This window comes from Microcaecilia unicolor, chromosome 5 (assembly GCF_901765095.1).
Source record: "Microcaecilia unicolor chromosome 5, aMicUni1.1, whole genome shotgun sequence".
Taxonomy (NCBI): Eukaryota; Metazoa; Chordata; class Amphibia; order Gymnophiona; family Siphonopidae; genus Microcaecilia; species Microcaecilia unicolor.
The window spans coordinates 42,868,563-42,889,212 of NC_044035.1; the positions used below are offsets into that span (position 1 = coordinate 42,868,563).

The 20,650-nt window shown below is 41.9% G+C and overlaps 1 protein-coding gene across 4 annotated transcripts in view; it reads left to right on the forward strand.

The window, feature by feature from the left end:
* Window positions 1-20,650, forward strand: part of SEMA4G (semaphorin 4G) — a 408,621-nt gene that overhangs the window by 320,816 nt on the left and 67,155 nt on the right. For all 4 annotated transcript variants that reach the window (XM_030202836.1, XM_030202840.1, XM_030202839.1 and 1 more), the window contains one exon: window positions 1,503-1,666. In XM_030202836.1, the coding sequence (XP_030058696.1) occupies window positions 1,503-1,666 (164 nt within the window). The remainder of the gene's footprint in view (window positions 1-1,502; window positions 1,667-20,650) is intronic.

A 20,650-nucleotide genomic window follows, 5' to 3' on the forward strand; every position in this document is an offset into this window, starting at 1 on the left:
GTCTGACCCCCCACCCCCCTGCAAAGTGGAACAGAAAACCCCACACAGCAATCGCATCCCAGTGAAGCCCCACTTAGTCACACTTCATAATGTTCCTGCTTATGGGACACAAACTGTAAGCACCATTTGTGTAACTTACAGTACAGTACTGTATGAGGTAAGACAACCCCAAAGCCAGGTGGGAGGCCACTGAAAAACCTGGTTGTGTTCGTGCTGCTTTGGCGACTTTTGTAAGACAACTCCAGAGGCAGATTTGCTTATACACACACCGATAATACATAGTTCCAAGGTTTTTGCCTCCCATCTGCTATGTACTGTTGGTGTTCCACTGTATTCTGTAATTTATTTGGCATGCGATTTTGCCATTATAGAATACTAGTTTTGTGGTCAGGTTTGTACTGCCTAACTGTTAGCTCCCTTTACCGAATTAAACTCCAGGTGGTTTTCCTTTATATTGTAGGTCCCTCCTTGTTTTAAGTGAAGAATGTTTTCCTAGAGATGGTTGATGGGTTTTTTTTTTTCTTTTTGAAGGTTTCAGTTACTGCTTTGAGGTGCTTGTCTTGTGCCTTTTAGGTGAGAGTTTATATGGCAGCCCTGTGTGACTTAGGGAGCATATACTTTTTTTTAATTGACTTTTTCATTGTCTATTATTATGGTTGTATAACAGCATCTGTTGTATGACTGCTCTTTACATTTATTCATTTATTTATTTATACCCCACAATTTCCCACCGCTGGCAGGCTCAATGTGGCTTACAACATAGTTAACAAACAGGAAAGTACAATAAATTGAAAGTGATACGGGTGGCGGGAAGGTACAGGGTTAAGAGAAAGTAGTTAAGTCCACAAGATCTTTATATGAGTTGGAGTCCAGGAATCACAGAGGCAGGAGGGGATCTTTAGGGTAAGCTTGCCCAAATAAGTAGGTCTTGAGAGACTTCCTGAACGTCAGATGATCTTGAACCGTTTTTACAGATTTAGGCAATGTATTCCACAAATGAGTGCCGATATAGGGAAAGGTGGAAGCGTATGTGGTTTTATACTTGAGTCCAGAACACGCAGGGTAATGGAGGTTTACGTATGAATGAGAAGATCTAAGTGAATTCATCTTACAGATGAAAGGGTGTTCTACAAATCACTAAATTAAATAATTTATATATTCAGGCACCACCATCCTTGGCTCATTTTGCACCCACCCAATGAAGAGGATATATGTTTTCATTAGAGAAACTGACTATATTTGTGACTTTCCATTGTTGATCCTTACTCTCGCACTTGCAGAAAGTATACACCAAGTTCTTGCTTACTAGTCCACAGTAAACAAGAGCGCACAGTGTTTATACCTTAAAATTTGTCACAGACCAGCGGTTGCAATCAAAAGAATGTCAAGCTGTTCTCTATTAACTTTCCAAGGTTATATTGTCATTGTCTGTTGCAGAGCAGAGTTTGCAGTTCCCAAGCACCACACCTTACTTCTGTTCTTCTCTTCCTCCCCTCCCCCAGAGTGATTTAGGAGGCAAAAAGATTCTGCAGAGAAAATGGACATCTTTCCTGAAAGCAAGACTGGTCTGCTCCATCCCATATTATGAGGTTCTGAAGAGTGCATATACATTGGACACAGGAAAATGGGACACAACTATGTTCTATGGAGCCTTCTTATTACAATGGTGAGTTATAGCAGAAAAAGAGAAGGTAGGGTTTATATCCTGCACCGTACCCAAAATGAGGACTGGGTGGGTTACAACAATTAGGACAAAAAGCAAAAACCTAGTCATAATGCATAATCAAAATAAGTAAGTAAGGAGTGGCCTGGTGGTTAGGGTGGTGGACTTTGGTCCTGGGGAACTGAGGAACTGATTCCCACTTCAGGCACAGGCAGCTCCTTGTGACTCTGGGCAAGTCACTTAACCCTCCATTGCCCCATGTAAGCCGCATTGAGCCTACCATGAGTGGGAAAGCGCGGGGTACAAATGTAACAACAACATGGAATGTTGCTACTATTGGAGATTCTACATGGAATGTTGCTATTCCACTAGCAACATTCCATGTAGAAGGCTGCGCAGGCTTCTGTTTCTGTGAGTCTGACGTCCTGCACGTACGTTGTAGGATAAATCACAGATAATAAATTACCTGTGTCCAGGTTCCCCTAAGCAGAACTATCTGCAAGCAAATAATCCTGAATTAGGTCTAGGGGTGGGAACCTTGGAACCTAGCCAAATACTTCCGTTAGAAAGAACTGTAGCTGAGACTGTAGGCTGAGATATATATATTAGATTTATTATAGTATGTCAGGTAAGAAAATAGAGCTAAGGTATACAAAATAGAACTCTGCAAGCTTTGGCTGATTACAAAATTACTGGCTGATAAAAATTACACTCATACGTCACACTACGAACACTAATTCTTACTGGTTACCAGGTAAAATTACACCACTGATCAGTCACACTATGTTACGAGGTAGTACAGTTATTAGCAGCTTCTCCTAATCACAAGTACGACAGCACCAGCCTTCTGCTCAGGTAAATACCACTAACTAGCCCCCGACTAGTAGGAAATGAATCACCGTGTTTCTCACCAGGCCTAGACCTCAGGGTCGTTTCTCTCGGGAGCTGGCACAGGACACCTCACAGACTCAAGCTGGATTCACAGCGAGTCTCAGTCGCAGCTGGAAGGGAACTCTGCAGCAGATAAGGAGGTCACAGGTCACACAGGGCAGGTACAGCTTGAACCACGATACTTTCCTCCAGATACACAGTTCATCAGTTGGTGGACCTTATTAGGTCTCACTGGTCATCTTTTCACCTCCACCTTCTTCCAAGGCTTCTTACTAACCCTTCTCTCGTTGTTCCCGCTCTCCTCAGTCCCTGATGCCCAGGTGACCAGCCGGGACCAATCTGGATCTTCCTTGGTTCACTGCGTGGCAAGAACAGTTCGTTGTTCTTGACCTTCAAGTTGTTACATTTTGGTATGCATTTTCTGTTTCTCACCCGCCTTGCTGGAGCCAGCCTCTCAGGGAGATAAGGGGGGCCTGGTTTGCCCACAGCATGTCCTTGGTGTTGAGCTTCTGCTGGAATTTTCCACAAGCTGCAAAGCTGTTACTTGCTGACACAGAGATGTGTGGGTCAGAGTGTACAGCCTCCATTTTGCTGTCATAGGATTATACAGGCCAAGGCCCGCAAGGTGAGACACACAGGGAAATACTCCTACAACGTGCAGGACGTCAGACTCACAGAAGCAGAAGCCTGCGCGGCCACATTGATGATCTGCAAGGGCCAGGCACAGGCAGCTCCTTGTGACTCTGGGCAAGTCACTTAACCCTCCATTGCCCCATGTAAGCCGCATTGAGCCTACCATGAGTGGGAAAGCGCGGGGTACAAATGTAACCAAAAAAAAACATTAAATCTGCCCCGAATTAACTAAATCGGTTACAAAAAAAACAACCAAAATAATCTTAAACAAATTGCAGTACAAAACCCCTACCAAGTAAAAACCCAACTGACATATAAAACAAATTCCTGTCTTTTTAGTTTTTAACATTTTTTTATTGATGACCAGGAACCAAACATAATGTATGCAACAGTAACAAATGATTGCCTGTCATTAACATTTTTTTTACAATTTTCAACTCCACCCTCCCGAAACTTGCATAACGCAAACAGTGAAAGCATGCAGAAAAACCTCCCCTTTCCCCCCCACCCCCCCACTACTCTCCTAATTCACCTAATAGGCCTTTCAAAGGTTATAAACTTTCAAGCATGGCACAGAATTTGCCCCCCTTTACTGACAGTCCTTAATAAAAAGCTCGGACTACAACTTTCCACTTACACCGGCATTTTTTACAGCCAAAAGCGCTCTGTGGACAAAGCTGTGGACTATCAGTAAAGTGGGGCAAATTCATTTTATATTGTACCCTTGAGGCAGTCCTTGTATGGGCAAAACGTGAACCACGTCGGGTGACTTTTAATAAATATATCTGGACAACTTTTAGATCTGCTCTGTTTTTGCATCTACTGTTGGTGCAGATCTGAAGATCTCTCTTTTCTTTGCACTATATTGAACTTTATTGCACATCTCTCTATATAAAACGCACCTCCAACGTTCGAATGAAGCCTCTGTTAGCCAAAAGTGAAGGGGGTGAGATCGCATTGTGTCTGCCCCGCCCACGCGTCAAACGTGATGACGTCGAGGGCGGAGCAATGACACTCATCCAATCGCAACGCTCGGCAGCGAAGCGTCAGGGAAGGAGGCGGCGCTCTCAACGTCTAGCCTTCCCTTCGCTGTGTTCCGCCTTCTTCTGACGTCAAGGATGACGTCAAAAGAAGGCGGAACACAGCGAAGGGAAACCTAGACGTCGGGAGCACCGCCTCCTTCCCTGACGCTTCGCTGCCGGAACCACGGAGGTACATTTAAAAACAAGAAAAAAAAATAAAAACCATGTTGGGGGGAGCGAAGAGGGTGGCCACAAAAGAAAAACAATGGGAGCGGGAGGGCAGGGGAGAAACGACACCATGGATGCGAAGGGGGGGGGGGGAAGAAGAGGGCGGCCCAGGCTGGGACATGGGAGAGAGAGGAGCATGGATGCAAGGGGGGGTCATGGAAGGGAGACAGGGGACTTGCTGGAAAAGGATGAATGGAGGCGGCAGGGGACAGAGGAGCATGGATGGGCATGGATTGGGAGGGCAGGGCTCAGGGAGAGAGGGCAATTGCTGCAAAGGGATGAATGGAGGTGGCAGGGGACAGAGGAGCATGGATGGGCATGGATTGGGAGGGCAGGACTCAGGGAGAGAGGGAAATTGCTGGATAGGGATGAATAGAGGGGACAGATGGGCATGGATGGATATGGATTGCAGGGCAGGCCTCAGGGAGACAGGGCAATTGCTGGATAGGGAAAAATGGAGGGGCCAGGTGACAGATGAGCATGGATGGGCATGGATTGGAAGGGCAGGACTCAGGGAGACGGGAATTGCTGAATAGGGATGAATGGAGGGGACAGATGGCCATGGATGGATATGGATTGCAGGGCAGGCCTCAGGCAGAGAGGGGAAATGCTGGATAGGGAAAAATGGAGGGGCCAGGTGACAGATGAGCATGGATGGGCATGGATTGGAAGGGCAGGACTCAGGGAGAGGGGAATTGCTGGATAGGGATGAATGGAGGGCACAGATGGGCATGGATGCATATGGATTGCAGGGCAGGCCTCAGGCAGAGAGGGGAATTGCTGGATAGGGATGAATGGAGGGGCCAGGTGAAAGAGGATCATGGATTGGAAGGGCAGGACTCAGGGAGAGGGGAATTGCTGGATAGGGATGAATGGAGGGGACAGATGGCCATGGATGGATATGGATTGCAGGGCAGGCCTCAGGCAGAGAGGGGAAATGCTGGATAGGGAAAAATAGAGGGGCCAGGTGACAAAGGAGCATGGATTGGAAGGGCAGGACTCATGGAGAGGGGAATTGCTGGATAGGGATGAATGGAAGGGACAGATGGCCATGGATGCATATGGATTGCAGGGCAGGCCTCAGGGAGACAGCGGAATTGCTGGATAGGGATGAATGGAGGTGCCAGGTGACAGATGAGCATGGATGGGCATGGATTGGAAGGGCAGGACTCAGGGAGAGGGGAATTGCTGGATAGGGATGAATGGAGGGCACAGATGGGCATGGATGCATATGGATTGCAGGGCAAGCCTCAGGCAGACAGGGGAATTGTGGATAGGGATGAATGGAGGGGCCAGGTGACAAAGGAGCATGGATGGGCATGGATTGGAAGGGCAGGACTCAGGGAGAGGGGAATTGCTGGATAGGGATGAATGGAGGGGACAGATGGCCATGGATGCATATGGATTGCAGGGCAGGCCTCAGGGAGACAGCGGAATTGCTGGATAGGGATGAATGGAGGGGCCAGGTGACAGAGGAGCATGGATTGGACTCACACTTTCACTCTGACTCTCAAACACTCATTCTCACATACACTCTCCCAAACACACACACTCCGAGGAAAACCTTGCTAGCGCCCGTTTCATTTGTGTCAGAAACGGGCCTTTTTTACTAGTTATCAATAAAATATGATAAATACTGGACATTGTGATATCATTTTATCCTAATGTAGGGACTAAGCTACATTTTTACCAAATCCAAAACGGAGTTGGCAAATGAGTGAGAGAAATAATTTATCTTATAGCACTCTGGAAAAAATTTAGAAACAATCTCTTACTCTAGATCCTAATTCACAGTCCAATCTTATTATTAGGCACATTTTACTTTGTGTGTATTTATTAGGATTTATTTACCGCCTTTTTGAAGGAATTCACTCAAGGTAGTGTACAGTAAGAATAGATCAAACATGATCAATAGGCAATTGCAGCAGTAAAAATATTCAAATAACAATACAAAGTATGGCATAGTATACTACTTACAATGTCAGCGCAATACGTAATAGAACATTTTAATTGATAGTGAAGGGTAAAGCAAAGCTATAACATATAGGGAGTCTTTTACTAAGGCATGTTGGCGTTTTTCGCGCACGCTAGAAATAGGCGCATGCTAGAGACGCCCATAGGAATACATGGGCGTCTCTAGCATTTAGCGCACACTAAAAATGCCAGCGCACCTTAGTAAAAGAACCGCATAGATAGGTAATAGAGTAAGAAGCGTTATAAAGTAAGGTGACTGATTTAAAGAAAGTTGCACATGAGGTCAGAGAGATGGTTAATTATCTCAGCTAGGGTAGGAGTGGATAAACATGTCCTGCTGCAGTATGTGCAGCCCGAGTCGCGTGTGTGTGTGTGCGTGAGACTAACAAGTTAGTTACTTCTTCCATTAAAGGCCTGGTTGAAGAGCTTCCTGAAGTAGAGATTGTCTTGTGTTAAGCAGAGCCTTTCAGGCAGTGCACTCTAACACTGAGAGTAAGACACAAGGCTCCGATGTTGTTATAAAAAGGTAAGCTGTTTATTGTGTAATACTAGTGGCAGCAGATAATAATAGATGTAATCAGAGACAATGAATTATGCTAACCCAAAATGCTGGTACAGGGTCCAAGATAGCGCACACTCACCTAATCCTGAAATTAGGATACCTAACAACCCCAGGCACTCATAGGCACTGAGGAGATAACAGTTCAGATCTGACAGATGGTATCACTCACGAATACTGGATCTGGAAACAGCACAGACACTTGATGATGGTAGATCAGGATTAAGAACACAGGTGCATGATGAGTCAACTCAGGAACACAGGCAGCAGATGGATTCCCCAGCCGGGAAGTCTCAGGCAGTGATTCCACAGATTAAGAGCCTTCATCAGGTGGCAGGGCTCTGAGCCAGCTGAGGGCTGTTACTGAGGTTCCAAGAGATAACAGCATGCGTGCCAGCTAAGCTGATAACACCTTCAAGGAAGGAGTCTTTATACCTTTCTTAATGCCAGTTGGTCGAGAACTTGATGGCGTGAAGTTTCTGTAGTGGCATCCATTCTGATGATAATATAACAACAGTAAGTTGCTATTGTCCAAGATATTTTGCCTTGATCGGACTGGATGGCTCCTTATGCACCTTGAGGCTTTTACAGTACTAAGCCTCTGTGTTAAGTCTGAAAATGGTCAGGTCTGTAAAAGTCAGGTTCATATTGCAGCCCAGTGCTGAACTGTAGTGCCTTATACAGGGTTCTAGCCTTACACTAACACTTCTGAACAATGATCATTGTTGACTTGTAAGAGAAAGATCCATAAAGGTGTTTGGTGAGTTTATCAATTTACCTACCTTTAGAGAGCCCCATTTCAAGTAAGTTTATGGCTATTTGCCTCATTTCAAGTACTTTGAGCTTGAATACGTAACTTTTTAATTATTAGTTTGTAAATGTTAGTCAGGATTATATATGTTTAATTCTAACCACCTTTATAAAGACATTTGCCCAGAGCAGTGTATAGCAGATATTCTGTATGTGTTTTATGACAGACTTTTTAAAGTTTTACATTCGCAGGCAGCTTAAGGGGTCTTTTACTAAAGGTTAGCTCGAGTTATCTGCAGCAGGGCCCATAGGACTAAAATGAGCCTTGCTGCTGATAACTCAAGCTAAGCTTTAATAAAAGACCCCCTTAACGTTTTAATTATAACCAGTGAGTAAAGTAATCATTGTTGGATTATTTGTAGTAAATAATTAGCAGATTTTAGTACACACAGCTTCAGCTTTAGAAATGTTAATTTCTTTCTTCATCTCTCTCTCATTCACCCCTGAATAATTCACTGCTGAGTCACTTTAAAGTTGAAGTAACAAAACATCTGTTTACTCACAGTTTGCAGTTAGATTATAATCAGACAGGCTTATATATACATATTACTATACATTTGTATTATCAGCTTCTTCCATGTGCTTAGATGGTAATGGATGCTCACACCACCATAGATCCTCTCAGGTTAGGAGAGATCATGAGCTCCATGTGCTCCATGTGCTGCATCTAACCCCCACAGGAAGTTGCATAGCTGTGTGACCTCTCTAAGTAATTCACATCAGAGGTCACAGAGTAATCACAGAGAAATAATAGGTGACAGGCAATGCATGTAAAATACAATACATTCCAACAAACCCCTTCTCATGCATAACTGTCATGCAATTATTTATTCATACAAAGTCCAAGCTTTATACGCAGATTCACAAAACGTTCTCTGGGTAACGGTTTGGTCATGATGTCAGCTGTCATCTCACTGGTGTGACAATAGTGTAGACTGATGACCCCTTCTTTCGCCAACTCTCGCACGTTGTGGTATTTCGTTGCGATGTGCTTGGTGCGTGACTGAACCTTGTCATTCTGTGACAGTCGGATGCAGCTCTGATTATCTTCCATTATCTGGATTGGTCTCTTTTCAGCTATTCCGAAATCCAGCAAAAGTTTTTCAATCCACATCAGTTCTCTGCACGCTTCCGATACGGCCACATATTCAGCTTCTGTAGAAGACAGACTCACAATACTTTGTTTATGACTGGCCCATGAAATTTGTACATTTCCATACATAAACACATATCCACTTGTGGATTTATAATCAGAATGATCCCCTGCCCAATCTGAATCACAGTAACATATTAGTTTTGGATTACTATTGGCTGAAATCTTTAATTTACAATCAATGGTACCCTTTAAATACCTTACCATCCTTTTAACTGCAGTCCAATCTGATTTGGTAGGTGAGCTGACCCTTCTGCTCAAAATTCCTACTGCATTTGCTATATCAGCCCTGTATGTGGTAGCTAGATATAAAAGCTTACCTATGGCTGATCTATATTGGATGTTATCTGGTAAAGGTTCTCTTACTGTTTCATCCTTCAGAAAATCAGTGATCATGGGAGTGCTTACAACTTGGGCATCTTGCATACCTAAACTTTCAATAAGCTCATTTATTTTCTGCTTCTGGCTTAGAAGATAAGAACCATCATTTTGTTTCTCAATTTCTATACCAAGATAGTATGACACATTACCCAGTTCTTTTATCTCAACATTGAGGTTTAAACACTTTACAATGTCCTTGTACTCTTGCTCACTTTTGCTTGCAATGAGCAGATCATCAACAAAAGCTAAAATGTATGCATATTGTCCATTTCTGCACCTAGTGTACAAGCATTTGTCTGCTTCACCTTGCTTAAATCCTAAATTTGTCAATATTTCATGCAATTTTTCATTCCAACATTTTGCACTTTGCTTTAATCCATAAAGACCTTTGTTTAATTTACACACTAGCTGTCTTTGTTTTGTATTTATGAAACCTGTTGGCTGTTCCATGTACAAGTCTTCAGTTATATCTCCGTGAAGAAACGCTGTTTTCACATCAATGTGGTTGACTTGCATGCCTTTTGAGACTGCAATGCTCAGAAGTGTTCTTATTGTCGTGTGTTTCACTACAGGTGCAAACACTTCATCAAAATCTTCTCCATATTTTTGAAGATATCCCTTTGCCACTAATCTGGCTTTATACCTTTCCACTTTTCCTTGTGCATTCCTTTTTAACTTGAATACCCATTTGCATCCTATAGCTTTCTTGCCAGGAGGTAATTTTGTAAGAATCCAAGTATTATTTTTATCCAATGCATCAATTTCTTCTTGTGCAGCTTTATGCCATTCAGCAGCTTCTTCTGCTGGCATTTTCTCAATCTCATCCCATGTTAAGGGCTCTTGAGCTTCTGCTGACTTTGTTAGGTAAGACAGTCTTGGGGGTGGAACACCTCTGTTTTCCCTGGATGAGCGTCTGACAACAGGTTGGTCTGACCTTTCCGCATCCTCTAAATCTGAGAGTACTTCTCCAATTGATTCCCCTTCTCCAACTGTACTGTCTTCTTCAATGATCCTTTCTGTGTCTGTTTCCTCTGCCTGTTCCTCGTTAGATACAGATGAGTTGCTTTCAGACATCTGCCTTGGTATGGCATTTATATACACTGGCATGTCTATTATGGTTCTAGTTTCATATTCTGGATGATAAGGCTCATCTGGGATAATCCAGCCTTTATCAACCCTTTTGTTTTCATCAAAATATGTAACATGTCTTATGCCAACAATGCCAGTTTTCAGATTCAAAATTCTATATCCTTTGTGTCCTGGAGCATAGCCAACTAAAATGCCCCTTTCTGTTGTGGAATCCAGCTTATGCCTTCTTTGCTTTGGTTCATGAGCATATGCTGTACTTCCAAATGTTCTTATGTGTGACAGGTTTGGCTTCCTACCATGCCATGTCTCATGTGGTGTGCGCTCAGCGCCTTTAGTTGGCATTCTATTTTGTAGGTACACTGCTGTGAGAATGGCTTCCCCCCATAGTCTTTTAGGGAGATTGCTATCTGACAGCATACATCTGGTCATTTCCACAAGTGACCTAAATTTTCTCTCTGCAACAGAATTTTGCTCTGGTGTATAAGCTACTGTTGTGATATGTTGAATGCCTTCTTGTTCTAGAAATGTGCGCATGCTTTGTGAAGTGAACTCACCACCATTGTCGGTCTGAAGAACCTTTGGTTTTCTTTCAAATTTATTGCTCACCATGGCTACGTATTTCTTCAGCATGTCTGTGACTTGACTTTTCTCTTTCAGCAAATAGGCCACACAATATCTAGAGAAATCATCCAAGAATATTAGCACAAATCTGTTATTTCCCAATGATGGGATATTAAACGGTCCACATAAGTCACTGTGTATTAAGTCCAGCACTTTATTACTCCTATTTCCTGTGTATGCAGGAAATGAGGGTCTCACACCTTTTTGAGTAACACAGTCTATGCATTTCTCCATTTTACCAGCATCTGCACTTATTTGAATGCCGGTGGCTAGTTGCTTACTGTAAAGATCCTGGATCACCTTAGAATCACGATGTCCCAGGCGGCGGTGCCAGATTTCCAGACTACATTTTCCATCATTCTTCCTTACTTGCGCCAGATGTGAGGCTTCACCTGAAATGTTCAGCTTATAAACATCATTATGCATAAAAGCTTCAGCATACACTTCATCATTTTTAGAGATTGTGCACTTACTGTTTTCAAAATGAATCACAAATCCCTTCTTATCTAATGTAGATACACTAAGCATATTGCAAACTGCTTGGGGAATATACAAGACATCACTTACAGGAATTTCTTTAACTTCATTAGACACTTTGCATTTTAAGAATCCAATACCTTTTGCTTGGATCTTAGCAGTCCCTGCGTTTGCAGTTTTAAGAATACCTTCCTCTGGACACATTTCCTGAAAGAAATTCTTACAATTGGTTAAATGGCATGTGCTCCCCGAATCCAAAATCCAAGTACTTTCATTTGAATTATTATTTACCATAGTCAAAGATTTTTCTGCCATTAGAAAGCCCTTGTGTTTATCTTTGTCCTTCATACATTTCCTGGTTTGAAAATTCTTTAGTTCCATTGGCTTAGGTGAGCTAGAGGGAGTGTTTTGTGTTTCCTTACACCATTTAGATACATGTCCCTCCTTTCCACATGAGTAGCAAATCAGCTTGCCCTTGGGTGGAGTTTTCCCATAGCTCCGCCTTCCTCTGTTCTTTGCCAAGAAATTTGTTTCATTTCTCTCTGACTTGCTTTGAGAACACATCTCCTCAGAATCATTTATTATGCATTCCTGCCTTAGTTTTGATGTTGTCTGTTCAAAAGATTGCCCTTCAATGGCCTCATTTACAGACCTAAAAACATCAAACTTCTTTGATAGTGAGGTAAAAAGAAATGCTCTTTTCAATGCATCACACATGGGAATTCCAGAAAGTTCTAACTTTTGAAATGAAGACATAAGATGCATAATGTGATCATTACATTTACTTTTATCCCTTAATTTGGTTTCATTCAACTCTGCCAACCAAATTGGTTGCTGCTTTGCATATGTAGTTGCATACATAGTTCTCAGTTTATATAAAATGTCCTTTGGTGTATCTTTTCCCTCCACTAATATGGCTTGTTTCTCTGAGAGAGCTTCCAAAAGCATGCACTTCACATAATAGTTTGCATTGTCCCATTCAGCCATATTTTCAGCTGTTCTGTCTTGGTCTAAGCATATATTTAATCCTTTTGCTCGAAGGAGACATATGAATCTTAGTTCCCACTGCTGATAATTAAACTCAGTTAATTTAGGCACCTTGAGAGAATAGAAAAATGGTGAATTTCTTCCCTCAGCCATTTTCTTAGCCTTCTGTCTGCTGTGTGGGGGGAGAGAGAGACAGACTGAATCTTTCCTTTAAAACTTAAGAGAAAAATGTGGCCTTTTTTTCTGCCTGGTAATATTTCTCTTCTTTTTCAATTCCTGGCCCCTGGGCCCATAACCCTTTTGTTGGATTATTTGTAGTAAATAATTAGCAGATTTTAGTACACACAGCTTCAGCTTTAGAAATGTTAATTTCTTTCTTCATCTCTCTCTCATTCACCCCTGAATAATTCACTGCTGAGTCACTTTAAAGTTGAAGTAACAAAACATCTGTTTACTCACAGTTTGCAGTTAGATTATAATCAGACAGGCTTATATATACATATTACTATACATTTGTATTATCAGCTTCTTCCATGTGCTTAGATGGTAATGGATGCTCACACCACCATAGATCCTCTCAGGTTAGGAGAGATCATGAGCTCCATGTGCTCCATGTGCTGCATCTAACCCCCACAGGAAGTTGCATAGCTGTGTGACCTCTCTAAGTAATTCACATCAGAGGTCACAGAGTAATCACAGAGAAATAATAGGTGACAGGCAATGCATGTAAAATACAATACATTCCAACAATCATTGCCACCTTTTTCATTATAGTAGCTGAGGAGCAGATATATTACAGAGTTCTCTGTTCTAAACAGTGTGGTTGGTGATTGATCTTTTCTTGAAACCACTAGTAATTCTGCTGTAACCTGGTGACTCTGTTGAAGGTCACTCAGATCCTTGAATCATTTGAGTTCTGTTTACAGTATTAATATTTCTAATTGGTTTTGTTTTTCATGTATATGTATGTGTATATAAAGAGAGAGAGAGGGATAATATATATACAGTGGGGGAAATAAGTATTTGATCCCTTGCTGATTTTGTAAGTTTGCCCACTGACAAAGACATGAGCAGCCCATAATTGAAGGGTAGGTTATTGGTAACAGTGAGAGATAGCACATCACAAATTTAATCCGGAAAATCACATTGTGGAAAGTATATGAATTTATTTGCATTCTGCAGAGGGAAATAAGTATTTGATCCCCCACCAACCAGTAAGAGATCTGGCCCCTACAGACCAGGAAGATGCTCCAAATCAACTCGTTACCTGCATGACAGACAGCTGTCGGCAATGGTCACCTGTATGAAAGACACCTGTCCACAGACTCAGTGAATCAGTCAGACTCTAACCTCTACAAAATGGCCAAGAGCAAGGAGCTGTCTAAGGATGTCAGGGACAAGATCATACACCTGCACAAGGCTGGAATGGGCTACAAAACCATCAGTAAGACGCTGGGCGAGAAGGAGACAACTGTTGGTGCCATAGTAAGAAAATGGAAGAAGTACAAAATGACTGTCAATCGACAAAGATCTGGGGCTCCACGCAAAATCTCACCTCGTGGGGTATCCTTGATCATGAGGAAGGTTAGAAATCAGCCTACAACTACAAGGGGGGAACTTGTCAATGATCTCAAGGCAGCTGGGACCACTGTCACCACGAAAACCATTGGTAACACATTACGACATAACGGATTGCAATCCTGCAGTGCCCGCAAGGTCCCCCTGCTCTGGAAGGCACATGTGACGGCCCGTCTGAAGTTTGCCAGTGAACACCTGGATGATGCCGAGAGTGATTGGGAGAAGGTGCTGTGGTCAGATGAGACAAAAATTGAGCTCTTTGGCATGAACTCAACTCGCCGTGTTTGGAGGAAGAGAAATGCTGCCTATGACCCAAAGAACACCGTCCCCACTGTCAAGCATGGAGGTGGAAATGTTATGTTTTGGGGGTGTTTCTCTGCTAAGGGCACAGGACTACTTCACCGCATCAATGGGAGAATGGATGGGGCCATGTACCGTACAATTCTGAGTGACAACCTCCTTCCCTCCGCCAGGGCCTTAAAAATGGGTCGTGGCTGGGTCTTCCAGCACGACAATGACCCAAAACATACAGCCAAGGCAACAAAGGAGTGGCTCAGGAAGAAGCACATTAGGGTCATGGAGTGGCCTAGCCAGTCACCAGACCTTAATCCCATTGAAAACTTATGGAGGGAGCTGAAGCTGCGAGTTGCCAAGCGACAGCCCAGAACTCTTAATGATTTAGAGATGATCTGCAAAGAGGAGTGGACCAAAATTCCTCCTGACATGTGTGCAAACCTCATCATCAACTACAGAAGACGTCTGACCGCCGTGCTTGCCAACAAGGGTTTTGCCACCAAGTATTAGGTCTTGTTTGCCAGAGGGATTAAATACTTATTTCCCTCTGCAGAATGCAAATAAATTCATATACTTTCCACAATGTGATTTTCCGGATTAAATTTGTGATGTGCTATCTCTCACTGTTACCAATAACCTACCCTTCAATTATGGGCTGCTCATGTCTTTGTCAGTGGGCAAACTTACAAAATCAGCAAGGGATCAAATACTTATTTCCCCCATTGTATATATATATATATTGTTTAATAGGATTGTCCAGTGTGATCAGAGCTTGCGGGAACAGGGACAAACTTTGTCCTGCTGTCATTCTCTACCCTCTACACCCATCCCCATTATTCATATCTAACCCTTGTGCTCGGCAAGAAATAGCGAGCCTCTGCACTCACAAGACGCTGCAGAAAAAGGCAGCGCTTCCTTTTCCTACATCATGGACACAAGGGGCATCCCATATAGGGCCCTATTTACTAAGCCGTGCTATAGGTGCGCTAACATTTTAGCGCATGCTAAAAATTAACACTTTCTAACGATAGAGACACCCATTCTATTCCTGCACGCTAGAAAGTGTGCGTGCCTACAGCGTGGCTTAGTAAACAGGGCCTAGTGTCTTATGCAAATCGCAATGCAAATTAGACATTTGCCCTACTAGTCTAATAAGATCCGCACCCAGACAATTCAAAACAGACCTCACAAACCACGTAAATCACAGGCTTCAAAATGGGCTCTTTCCCATGGATAAAGGAAACATCCTACTTACTCCGCTGCCGAAAGATGCCAAGAAAAGCACAATGGACCTAACCAACTACCGCCCAGTAGCATCTATTCCACTTATAACCAAACTCATGGAGGGCATAGTGACGAAACAACTTACTGAATACTTAAATAAACACTCAATTCTGCACGAGTCTCAATCAGGATTTCGGTCAAATCACAGCACCGAAACTGTTCTAGTGTCCGCAATGAACTCATTCAAACAAGCAATTGCAACTGGTAACAACATACTCCTCCTACAATTCGTGCCTTTGACATGGTTGATCATGGAATACTATTACATATACTAGAATACTTTGGAGTAGGAGGCACAGTTCTCAAATGGTTCAAAGGATTCCTGACCACAAGATCATACCAAGTCACAACGGACGCGGACAGATCACCCCCATAGATACTTGAATGTGGAGTCCCCCAAGGATCCCCCCTTTCACCAACCTTATTCAATCTAATGATGATACCGTTAGCCAAACTTCTAGCCAATCAAAACCTCAACCCCTACATATATGCAGATGACATCACAATTTACATCCCGTTCAAACATGACCTAAATGAAATCACCAACGAGATCAACCAAAGCCTCCAAATAATGCACACCTGGGCAGATGCATTCCAACTAAAACTTAACGCAGAAAAGACACAATGTCTTGTACTCACCTCACAACATAACACAAAAAACGTCTCCACTATAATCACACCATACTGTTCTCTTCCTGTCTCACAAAACTTGAAAGTTCTTGGAGTTACCATTGACCGAAACCTCACTCTTGATACCCATGTGAAGAACACGACGAAAAGATGTTTTATTCCATGTGGAAACTCAAAAGAGTAAAACCTTTCTTCCTGAGATACATCTTTCGTACCCTGGTACAGTCAATGGTAGTAAGTCATCTGGACTACTGCAATGCACTGTACACTGGCTGCAAAGAACAGACTATCAAAAAAACTCCAAACAGCCCAGAATACTGCTGCCAGACTCATATTTGGAAAAACGAAATATTAAAGTGCAAAACCCCTAAGAGAGAAACCTCACTGGCTCCCACTTAAAGAATGCATCGCGTTCAAGATCTGCACAATTGTACACAAAATCATTCACGCAGAGGCCCCAAGCTACATGCTAAACCTTGTGGACCTACCCCCCAGAAACGCCACAAGATCATCCCGCAGATTTCTCAACCTGCACTTCCCCAGCTGTAAAGGACTAAAATACAAGCGGATGCATGCCACTACCTTCTCTTACATGAGCACGCAGCTATGGAATGCATTACCTACAGACCTGAAAACAATCAACGAAACAACTATCTTTCGCAAATCTCTGAAGACATACTTCTTCAATAAGGTCTACAATGAGAACCTACAACCTCACTAATCCACCTCATCCAACCCACTCAGTTATGAAAACCCACCTTCTATACCTACCCTAATTACTCCCTTCTTTCTTCCTTTACTTAATCTCTGCACATTACTAAATGTACCTGATACCCTGGAACGACAATGTTAAACCATGTAAGCCACATTGAGCCTGCAAATAGGTGGGAAAATGTGGGATACAAATGCAATAAACAATAATAATAATAATAATAAATAATGCCAAGAAAGGTAAAGCAGGGGTGCAGGGGTGGAAAAAGAATACCTTGGTGAGGGAAGAAAGCCTGGGAAGAGAGTGCCTTGGGGAGGTGAGGAGCTGGGAAAGGCAATACGCAGTGTGGGGGAAGAGAAATGCTGGGATTGCATCAGATATTTTGCAGATGTCTTTTAGCTGAAATATCCATTTTGTCTGAGTTATTCAGTGGGATCACCTTTCTCTTTTATAGTGGTTTACATTAATATCTAGTTATATTTTGTGTATGCAAACTATTTTAGGGGATTCAAATTTTTTTGGGCAGTGTGATTTTCATAGTACATTTGGTTTTTTTTTTTGTTTTTTAATGATGGTTTTATTCTGCAAGGCTTTTTAAAAGAAATTCTTTTGTCTCATAGACCAGCAGACCCAGTCTGCCCTCCTGCTGCAATGGATAACTTATCCAACATCACCAGCCCTGCTGCTGGGTATAAAATGAATGTGCCAGGAGCTTATCAGAAAAGTATTTAATATTATGCAGTTAGGAAGCCCATCTCTGCTGACTGGATGCTGGGGCTGCTGTCTTTGTGTTGCTTGAGATTGCTCTCATTAACCACTATCTGTTTTGACAATACTGTGAGATACCAGTTCATCTTCCAGTAACTCATCATCCCTACAGGCATGTATTATAGTCCTTTTTGGAAGGATTTTAGGAGTGCTTATATTGCAAAACCCAGTGCAGTGACTTGATATCTGAGTTTGGAGTCTATTTGATATGCCTTTGTAAAAAAGGTAAATAGAGTTAATAGCCACTGGTATAGACATAGTAGATTGTTTTTAAGAAGATGCTTTTAGAGTTTCTAGTTTATTTTTTTTTAAACATGTACTGATGCCATCTCTATAGGAAATGATAGAATTCAAGCTAGGCGATCCGAGTTCGATACCTTATTTTTGTAGGGTAAAGGGTTTGAAATGTATCACTTTTAATTCTTCAAATTATCACAAGCTATAGCCTTCTGTGTTTGCCTGAAGATTTAAGTACTCCAAACCAAAGAATTGAAGGTTGTACCAAAAACGTTGTCCATATTAAAGAATCTTAAACAATTATTGAAAAGATTTCTCTTAATCTCCCCGTGAAAACACTCGAACTCATAAGGACCTTCATATTAGGGGGTTCAAGATTTTAATGTACAAAAATTCAAACATTTAATCATATAGTTAAAAGTAGACCCATAAATTTAAAAAACCTTTTGAGATGAATAATCAGCTATGTGGTTATAGTTTGATATTTCAAATCATATGTATGTTCGGTGATGCTATCTATTTTTAGATGGCACTGCTGATAGCTACATATAACTTGAAACATCCAGTGTTGACATTTTGAATTCTTCCCATTAATTGTTCAGGCCACCTAGATGCATAATGTATACATTAGCAGCTGAATATTTCTACTTAAATGTAAAAGTTAAATGTCTAAGTGGTGCTACCTCCAGATCACCCCAAATCCAGTTTCCCTTTTGGGTGGATAATTTAGGCCATATGATTTATATGTCCAACATTATCTCTATAGAGCCCCTTTACTAAGCTTTACTAAAAAGAGGCCTTAGTGTGCCCTTGCGCGGGTTTTTCAAATATGCTAAGGCCATTTTTTTACCACAGCAGCAAAAATGTCCTTTTTTATATTTTGTATTAATAGCCATTTGCTAATGGCCCATTAGTGTGTGAGACAGACAACCAAACAGCAACAGCGATCCAAGGAAGGACAAACACAGCAAGAGTTTATCCACATGTCAACTTTAATGGAAATAGGACCCAACCTGACCAAGTTTCAGAAAAACCTTCATCAGGGGTCACATAGGCTTCCACATTACATTCACAGATTCAAAGTATGTACTGCAATACCTGTGGTAAAAGAAAATGAGATCCAATGTCAAAAATAAAAGAATTCCGCCAACAGCATCTGCATAAGCTCTGGTCCAATTCCAAAAGTCAGTAACCACCAAGTGGAATTGGGCCAGAGCTTTTTCTATGCAGATGCTGTTGGCTGCATTCTTTTACTTTTGACATTGGACCTCATTTTCTTTTTAACACAAGTATTGCAGTACATGCTTTGAATCTGTGAATGTATTGTGGAAACCTGTGTGACCCCTGACAAAGATTTTTCTGAAACCTGGCCAGGTTGGGTCCTGTTTCCATTAAAGTTAACATAAGAACATAAGCGTTGCCTTACTGAGACAGACCAAAGACTGTCAAGCCCAGTATCCTGTTTCCAACAGTATCCAGGTCACAAGTACCTGGCAAGATCTCAAAACAATACAATACATTTTATGCTGCTTATCCTAGAAATAAGCAGTGGATTTTACCGAAGTCCATCTTAATAATGGCTGATGGACTTTTCTTTTAGGAAGATATCCAACCTTTTTTAAACTCTGCTAAGCTACCGCTTTTTTACCACATTCTCTGGCAACGAATTCCAGAGTTGAATTACACGGTGAGTGAAGAAATGTTTACTCCAGTTCGTTTTAAATTTACTACTTTGTAGCTTCATTGTATGCCCCCTAGTCCTAGTATTTTTGGAAAGAGTAAACAAGCAATTCACATCTACCTGTTCCACTCCACTCATTATTTTATAGACCTCTATCATATCTCCCCTCAACCGTCTTTTCTCCAAACTAAAGAGTCCTAGCCGCTTTAGCCTTTCCTCATAGGGAAGTTGTCCCATCCCCTTTATCATTTTCATCTCCCTTCTCTGTACCTTTCTAATTCCACTTTATCTTTTTTGAGATGCAGTAACCAGAATTGCACATAGTATTCAAGGTGCAGTCACACCATGGAGTGATACAAAGGCATTATAACATCCTCATTTTTGTTTCCTTTCCTAATAATACCTAACATTCTATTTGCTTTCTTCACCACTGCTGCACACTGAGCAGAGGGTTTCAACGTATTGTCAACAATGACACCTAGATTCCTTTCTTGGTCGGTGGCTATTAATGTGGAACCTTGCATCACATAGCTGTAGTTTGGGTTCCTCTTTCCCACATGCATCACTTGCTCACATTAAACGTCATCTGCCATTTGGATGCCTAGTCTCCCAGTCTCGTAAGGTCCTCTTGTAATTTTTCACAATCCTCTTGCGATTTAACAACTTTGATTAACGTTGTGTCATCTGCAGATTTAATTACCTCACTAGTTACCTCACTAGTTACTCTAGATCATTTATAAATATGTTAAAAAGCAGAGGTCCCAGTACAGACCCCTGCAGAACCCCACTATCTACCTTTCTCCATTGAGAATGCTGACAGTTTAACCCTACTGTCTGTTTTCTATATTTTAACCAGTTTTTAATGTACAATAGAACACTACCTCCTGTCCCATGACTTTCCAATTTCTCTGAAGTCTTTCATGAGGTATTTTATGAAATGCCTTTTGAAAATCCAGGTACACAGTATCAACCAGCTCA